This window comes from Melanerpes formicivorus, unplaced genomic scaffold (genome assembly GCF_026170545.1).
Source record: "Melanerpes formicivorus ecotype bairdi unplaced genomic scaffold, bMelFor1.0.p_v2 SCAF_542, whole genome shotgun sequence".
In the NCBI taxonomy this organism is placed as follows: Eukaryota; Metazoa; Chordata; class Aves; order Piciformes; family Picidae; genus Melanerpes; species Melanerpes formicivorus.
In genome coordinates, this window is record NW_027142894.1 from 72260 (window position 1) to 80149 (window position 7890).

Here is a 7890-nt window from a genome sequence, read left to right on the forward strand (position 1 = left end):
GCCACCATGCAGGCGTAGGAAGGGGAAGCAGGGTGATCTTCCAGACAGTGACACTGCTCATCTCCTTTGGGCTTTACTGTGGCACAAGGAAAACCCCCTTTGGGATCTGAAAGGCAGGCTGAGCAAGGGAGATGGAAGGAGACGTGGCCTTCATCCTCAGGAGCTTGGAGGGGGGTGTTAAACAGCCAAGGAGGCTGCTCCTCACAGGCAGGGAAGGTGAGCTGAGCTGGGATTTCCAGGAGTCACCCTCCCTCAGGCTTTCCATGATCCCAGCTGGCAGTGCAGACACTTGGGAAGAGCTGGAGACCCCCAGGGGCAGAGCCCAAAAGCAAAGAGTGGAGGTGGGGAGATCATCTTCCCAGGAGGTTTCAGGAGCAAGACTCGTGGGGCAGCAGCAGGAGGCTGGGGCATAACAGAGCAAAGCTCACCCCTTTGGGTTTGCCAGAGCCAGTCCATCCACCTTTGCAAGCCTCTTAAAAGGAAGGTGAAGGGAAAAGAGAGGCACAGGAGGTTTGCTTTTCAAGTGACCACATCGCCTGGGAACATCAGACAGGAGAGTGTCACACCCAGGTACCCAAGGTGGTACAGATGTTAGGTGGACAGATTCTCCTCCTGCACAGAACAAGCAGCCCAGGGGCACCGCCGGGAGAGGAGCGGCCAGGGGGGCACCGCCGGGAGAGGAGCGGCCCGGGGGCACCGCCGGGAGAGGAGCGGCCAGGGGGCACCGCCGGGAGAGGAGCGGCCAGGGGGCACCGCCGGGAGAGGAGCGGCCCGGGGGCACCGCCGGGAGAGGAGAGGCCCCGGGGGCACCGCCGGGAGAGGCAGCCCGGGGGCACCGTCGGGAGAGGAGCGGCCAGGGGGCACCGCCGGGAGAGGAGCGGCCATGGGGGCACCGCCGGGAGAGGAGCGGCCATGGGGCACCGCCGGGAGAGGAGCGGCCCCGGGGGCACCGCCGGGAGAGGAGCGGCCATGGGCACCGCCGGGTGAAGAGCGGCCCCGGGGGCACCGCCGGGAGAAGAGCGGCCCCGGGGGCACCGCCGGGAGAGGAGCGGCCCGGGGGCACCGCCGGGAGAGGAGCGGCCCCCGGGGGCACCGCCGGGAGAGGAGCGGCCATGGGGGCACCGCCGGGAGAGGAGCGGCCATGGGGGCACCGCCGGGAGAGGAGCGGCCCCGGGGGCACCGCCGAGAGAGGCAGCCCGGGGGCACCGCCGGGAGAGGAGCGGCCAGGGGGGCACCGCCGGGAGAGGAGCGGCCCCGGGGGCACCGCCGGGAGAGGAGCGGCCCGGGGGCACCGTCGGGAGAGGAGCGGCCATGGGGGCACCGCCGGGAGAGGAGCGGCCAGGGGGCACCGCCGGGAGAGGAGCGGCCCGGGGGCACCGCCGGGAGAGGAGCGGCCATGGGCACCGCCGGGAGAGAGGCAGCCCGGGGGCACCGCCGGGAGAGAGGCAGCCCAACTTCACAGAAGCAACAAGATAAATCACCTGTGAGATGACCCAGCTAGAGGAGACACAGCTCATCACACAACCAACCCTTTCAGGCTGTCCCAGGAGCACAGGGAGTTGGCTGGTCCCTGTGTGTGCACTAGGAACAGCTTGAGTTGTGCTACAGCTGTTATTGCAGAAGCACAGAGTGGTAGGGCTGGGAAGGGACCTCTGGAGAACATCCAGTCCAAGCCCCCTGCCAAAGGAGGGCACCCAGGGCAGGGCACACAGCAACACACCCAGGTGGGGTTGGAATGTCCCCAGAGCAGGAGACTCCACAACCTCTCTGGGCAGCCTGCTCCAGGGCTCAGCGCCCTCACAGGGACAAAGTTTTCCCTCCTGTTCCCATGGCACCAGCTTGCACCCACTGCCCCTTGTCCTGTCCTCGGACATCCCTGAGCAGAGCCTGCTTCTGCCCTCCCAAACACTCACCCTTCACATCTTTATCAACATGAATGACGTCTCTTCTCCTCTCCAAGCTAAACAGACCCAGCTCCCTCAGCCCGTCCCCAGCAAGGAGCTAGGAATAACATCAGGTCTGGTGCAAACATCCCAGCGGGGTCAGAGAGTCCTCCAGCAGCCCCCCCCCTCCCCCCCCCCCAGCGTTTTTGCTGGCCAAGGGAACAGGAGCAGCTTTCTTTCCACCCCCTTGCTGAAGAATCTCTCACCCCCATCAGCACAAACTTTTCAGAGGCTGCCCTGAAAATGCCCTTCACAGAGGCAAGCTTTGGGCTCTGGGTGTTTTCATTCTACTTGAGGAGAAGCCTCAGTGTGCTGCCCACTTCAAAACTGGCACAAAGGGGGCTGGGAAGCTAAAGCAGTGGAGAAATACCTTCCTGGGCTGGTGCTCCCTGCTCAGTCAGGCAATGGCTTTTGTATTAGGCTCAGGAGGGATGCCCCAGCCCCAGCTGGGCTCTTGAAGAGCCTCTGAACACAGTGCTCTGCTCGCTGCATGGAGAACAAATCCTCCCTCTGACACACCTGCCTGGAGACCCGAGAAAGAAACTTGACTCTTAAGCTCCCATAAATCACACCATGAGGGCTGGTGAAATACTGGAGCAGGCTGCCCTGAGTGGTGGTGGAGGCCCTACCCCTGGAGACATTCAAGGTCAAGCTAGGTGAGACCCTGGGCAGCTTCATACAGTTGGAGATGTCCCTGCTGACTGCAGGGCAGTTGGATAAAATGACCTTTGAGTGTTCCTTCCAAGCAGATGTGACTCTGTGACTGGGTGGCTTTCAGTGCTACACCTGGCTCTGGCTCCTTCCCAGGTGGCAGCAGCCACAAGGCTCTTTGAGTGCAGGACAGCAGGCTTTGAACTCCCCCAGTCAGGCTGGTTAGTTGTGTTGGGGCCTTTGAGGGTCCAGAAAAAGCACAGTCTTATTGTCCACAGGAGTCACCATGCAGCAGGAACAGCCAGGAGTCTTAGCAGGCAACTGGAGGAAGATTCCACCAGGAGGTCAAGCCATTATCTAAAAGATGCCCCAGGTCAATGCAACAGTTTGGAATAGAAGCTGCTTTTTGCAGCAAGCCAGCACATGGGCGGGAAGACATCCAGCTCAGGAACCCAAAGACATCAGCAACAAACTGCAGAGGATATGATCTCAGGATGGTTACATGGAGGAGCTCAAAAGCTGCCACCTCTCCCAAGCCACAACCTGAGCTTTCAGCAAGGACCTCCGAGTCAGAGCAGCTGCAGCAAACCAGAGCCCAGCCCCTCCAAGACAAGCCAGCATCAAGCCTTAGGGCACCTGTCACTGAAGCCCTCAGGTAAAGCAGAAGAGAGGCTGCCTCAAGCATTGCCAACCATGTGCAGATTGAGAAGTACCCATCCTAGGCACACAAAACTCCTCCAGAGAATCTAAACACACTGGAACTTGGGCATCACCTCCACTAGTTTCTGTTGAGCTCAGCAGCAGCTCAGTACTGATGCTCTGCTCTCTCCATCACAGGCTGCCTTGGGTAGCAGTGAGAGTCACACAGACCTGGGACTGACCTTGAACTCACTGATGAAACACAAAGACACACTTCAGCCTCAACAAGAGCCACCAAGAGCTTCCTAAGAACCTAGGAAGCAGCCTCACTGACAGCAAAGATTCATAGAATGGGTTGGGTTGGAAGGGAGCTCAAAGCTCAGCCAGCTCCAACCCCCTGCCACGGGCAGGGACACCTCCCACCAGCCCAGCTTGCTCAAGGCCTCATCCAGCCTGGCCTTCAACACTGCCAGGCTTGGAGGGGGCATCCACAACCTCCCTGGGCAAACTGTTCTAGACGCCACAGGAGCTCTCAGAGCAAGCCAGGAAGCGCTGCAGGGCGGGGGGGGGGGGTGGGGGGGGTGGAAGGAGGAGTGAAGGAAGTGAAGCTGCGTAGTGTAAGGGATGCTACAGAGCAGCCTGAAACAAAGATACGTCATGGCTACAATTCAACAGGATGCTGCAACAGGTTGATTAGAAAAGCCCTGGGGAAGAGCCAGGATGTTTCACATCTGCAGCAGTTAACGCTCCTCGGGAGATGACAGGGAGGAAAGGCTGCTGGAAAAGATTCCTCATGGCAAAGAGGTGCAACAATTACCAGCAGCTTCCCATCCGATTCAGCTTCCACAGCTTGAAGCATTCCAGAAACTGAGCACTGCCTGGATTCGGTGGTAGAGAAGAGCTCATTCTCTCCCCGTCCCTCCTCCACCTCCGAGGGTCCCACCGGCCCAGCATAAACCGCGAGCTTTATTCGTTCCCCAGGGAGGCTTAACCGAACAAAAGGCAGGGGGAGATAAACACCGTTTCACAACACCAGGGACACCTCTCCTACCGCACGGGCTGGGCCAAGCCCCTGCCGTGCCCCTCGCAACAGGTTAAAAGCCTTTACGAAAAGAAAGCAACGCAAAAGCCGAGCAGCCGTGCAGCGCCGCTGGGCGCTGATGGGGAAGCAGAGCCGAGCCGAGCTGGCCCGGCCCGCGCTGGACAGGTACCGAGGGATCAGCTCAGCCCAGCCCGGCCGGCAGCCGCGGGCAGCAGCGCCGGAGCCCGGCTGCGCTCCCCGGGCCCCTCGCAGTGCTCTCTACCTGCCCTCACCCCGGCCGGGCTGCGCTCCCCGGGCCCCTCGCAATGCTCTCTGCCTGCCCTCACCCCGGCCGGGCTGCGCTCCCCGGGCCCCTCGCAATGCTCTCTGCCTACCCCCACCCCGGCCGGGCTACCAGGGGCCGGAGCTGGGCTGTGCTCCCCGGGCCCCTCGCAGTGCTCTCTGCCTACCCCCACCCCGGCCGGGCTGTGCTCCCCGGGCCCCTCGCAGCGCTCTCTGCCTGCCCTCACCCCGGCCGGGCTGCCAGGGGCCGGAGCTGGGCTCAGTGCACTCCGCCTGCCTTCACCCCGGCCGGGCTGCCAGGGGCCGGAGCTGCGCTGTGCTCCCCGGGCCCCTCGAATGCACTCCGCCTGCCCTCCCCCTGCCCTCCCCCCGGCCGGGCTGCCAGGGGCCGCCGCCCCGGCGCCTTCAGCCGCCCGCTCCCCGCCGTGCCACCTCCCCAGTGCCGCGGGGAGCGCCGCGTCCCGCCCCCGCTCGGCCCTCTCGGGGCGCTCTGCCTCACCCCTCCGCAGCCAGCCGAGCCGCGCCGAGCCGAGCCGCGCCGGACCCGAGCGCTCCGCGCCGCCGCACGCCCCGACCTGCCGCGCAGAGAGGGACGGAAGGAGGGCGGGAGGGAAGGCACCACGGGAAGGCGGCGCGGCCAGCCCGGCCCAGCCCAGCGCGGCGCAGCGCAGCCCGGGACGCCCCGCGGGCGGTGCCTCGGCGGTGCCTCCCTCCGAGCTCCCGGGGCGTGCCGCGCAGTGCTGCCCAGCCCCGGCCGCGGGGCTTCGTTCGTGCGCTGCGGGCGGCGCCGGGGCCCGGCGGTTTGCGCTGCCTGTGCCGGGCGGGCTCGCCGTGCCGTGCCGTGCCCCTGCCAGCCATCGTCCCCCCCCCCCGCCGGCTCCCCCCGGCCTCGCACCGGCCTGTCGGTGGCCGCAGGCTACTCGTTACGGCAAACCCGGGCTGGGGCTGGAGCTGCTTTCGCTTGTTTTGTAAGGCGTCGGAGCCGCTGGTTAAAGAGTTTCCCATGAAACATCCTGCAAATCGAGATCAAGCCCTGACTGGCACATTGCCTCATCCTTCCATTACCTCACTGCAGCTTCAAGCCCAAATACCTCCAGGCTGAGCACAGCCCCGCAGAGGCTGCTCGGAAGGAGAAGGACCCTCGCGGGGGCCAGTCTCTGGAGAAGGACCCTCGCAGGGGGCTGCTCTGGAGAAGAAGGACCCTCGCAGGGGGCTGCTCTGGAGAAGGAGGACCCTCGCAGGGGGCTGCTCTGGAGGAGAAGGAGGACCCTCGCAGGGGGCTGCTCTGGAGGAGAAGGAGGACCCTCGCAGGGGGCTGCTCTGGAGGAGAAGGAGGACCCTCGCAGGGGGCTGCTCTGGAGGAGAAGGAGGACCCTCGCAGGGGGCTGCTCTGGAGGAGAAGGAGGACCCTCGCAGGCGCCAGTCTTTGGAGGACCCTCGCAGGGGGCTGCTCTGGAGGAGGAGGAGGACCCTCGCAGGGGGCTGCTCTGGATAAGGAGGACCCTCGCAGGCGCCAGTCTTTGGAGGACCCTCGCAGGGGGCTGCTCTGGAGGAGGAGGAGGACCCTCGCAGGGGGCTGCTCTGGAGAAGGAGGACCCTCGCAGGAGGCTGCTCTGGAGGAGGAGGAGGACCCTCACAGGGGCTGCTCTGGAGGAGGAGGAGGACCCTCACAGGGGCTGCTCTGGAGGAGGAGGACCCTCGCAGGGGGCTGCTCTGGAGGAGAAGGAGGACCCTCGCAGGGGCCAGTCTCTGGAGAAGGAGGACCCTCGCAGGGGGCTGCTCTGGAGGAGAAGGAGCCTCGCAGGGGCTGCTCTGGAGGAGGAGGAGGACCCTCGCAGGGGGCTGCTCTGGAGAAGGAGGACCCTCGCAGGAGGCTGCTCTGGAGGAGGAGGAGGACCCTCACAGGGGCTGCTCTGGAGGAGGAGGAGGACCCTCACAGGGGCTGCTCTGGAGGAGGAGGACCCTCGCAGGGGGCTGCTCTGGAGGAGAAGGAGGACCCTCGCAGGGGCCAGTCTCTGGAGAAGGAGGACCCTCGCAGGGGGCTGCTCTGGAGGAGAAGGAGCCTCGCAGGGGCTGGTGTCAAGGAGAAAGCCCCTCCAGGGATGGGGACACCGCCACCACCCTGGGCAGCCTGTGCCAGAGCTTGACAACCCATTAAGGAAATAAATTGTTCCTTATGTCCCAACACGAAGCTTCCCTGGTGCACCTTGAGGCCATTTCTTTTTGTGCAATCACTAGGGAGCAGAGCCCAGCCCCCACCCGGCTCCAGCCTCCTTTCAGGGAGCAATGAGGTCTCCCCTCAGCCTCCTTTCCTCCAGGTTAAACAGTTTTACCTTGAAATAAAAGCCAGTTTCAGCTGGTCATCCCTGCTGTGAAGCAGTCAGTTCAGAAGGCCACAGCTACGTTTGTGTTGGAGGCTGAGGACCTTAGCAACCCACATGGCTGGATACAAAGCATGCCCTGCAGGGACTGTAGCAGTGCCAGCAGAAGCCTCCCTGTGACTCACTAACAGCCAGATGAGTAACAGCAGACTGATGGCAGCTCCAAGAGCTAAGGAAGCTCTGAACTGCAGGATCTGGGGATCTGTTGGCACTGAGCAGATGTCCAAAGAGAGCACTTAAAGGTGTAGACATCAGCTATGAGATGTATCATAGTACCATAGAATCAGTCAGGGTTGGAAGGGAGCACAAGGATCATCCAGTTCCAACCCCCCTGCCATGGGCAGGGACACCCCACACTAGATCAGCCTGGCCACAGCCTCAGCCAGCCTGGCCTTAAACACCTCCAGGGACAGGGCCCCAGCCACCTCCCTGCACAACCCACTCCAGGGCTTCACCACTCTCATGGGGAAGAACTTCCTCCTCCCCTCCAGCCTCAATCTCCCCACCTCCAGCTTCATTCCATTCCCCCTAGTCCTATCACTCCCTGAGATCCTGAGCAGTCCCTCCCCAGCCTTCCTGGAGCCCCCTTCAGATCCTGGAAGGTATTTGTACTTGTAGCTGTGTCCAGCTCTGGAGCTCTCAGCACAGCCAGGGAGCTGCTGGAGCAGTGCTGGCAGGGCTGGAAGCCCTCTGCTGGGAGGCCAGGCTGAGAGAGTTGGCCTTGGGCAGCCTGCAGAGGAGAAGGCTGCAGGAGACCTCCTGGTGGCCTTGCAGTGCTGCAAGGGCTGAGCAGAGAGCTGGGGACAGAGGTTGGAGCAGGGCCTGTTGGGCCAGGCCAAGGGGGGATGGTTGGAACTGCAAGAGGGAGCTGGAGAGTGGAGAGAAGGAGAAATGTTTGGTGCTGAGGGTGGGGAGAGCCTGGCCCAGGCTGCCCAGAGAGGTGGAGCTGCCC

At 63.5% G+C, this 7890-nt stretch overlaps 2 protein-coding genes across 3 annotated transcripts in view; one reads left to right on the plus strand and one right to left on the minus strand.

Annotated features, from left to right (window-relative positions):
• Positions 1 to 5170, minus strand: part of CD151 (CD151 molecule (Raph blood group)) — a 54541-nt gene extending 49371 nt beyond the window's left edge. Inside the window, exon 1 of one of the 2 annotated variants that reach the window (XM_068170712.1) lies at positions 5057 to 5170. The gene's annotated coding sequence lies outside the window, so the exon portion shown is untranslated. The remainder of the gene's footprint in view (positions 1 to 5056) is intronic. The other variant, XM_068170710.1, reaches the window with a different exon arrangement.
• Positions 884 to 6704, plus strand: LOC137460258 (collagen alpha-1(I) chain-like). Its single transcript, XM_068170713.1, has 3 exons — positions 884 to 1483; positions 4327 to 5458; positions 6001 to 6704. Exons 1-3 carry the CDS (start codon positions 884 to 886, stop codon positions 6702 to 6704), a joined length of 2436 nt encoding a protein of 811 aa, XP_068026814.1.
• Positions 6705 to 7890: the final 1186 nt, after the last annotated feature.

Excerpts from the sequence above, each read along its gene's own strand:
- LOC137460258 (XM_068170713.1), top strand. The coding sequence starts at position 884 with ATGGGGGCACCGCCGGGAGAGGAGCGGCCATGGGGCACCGCCGGGAGA. Across the intron at positions 1,484-4,326 it reads AGCAACAAGATAAATCACCT|GTTAAAAGCCTTTACGAAAA; the intron begins GTGAGATGACCC and ends CCCTCGCAACAG. Across the intron at positions 5,459-6,000 it reads CCCCGGCCTCGCACCGGCCT|GGGGCTGCTCTGGAGGAGGA; the intron begins GTCGGTGGCCGC and ends GGACCCTCGCAG.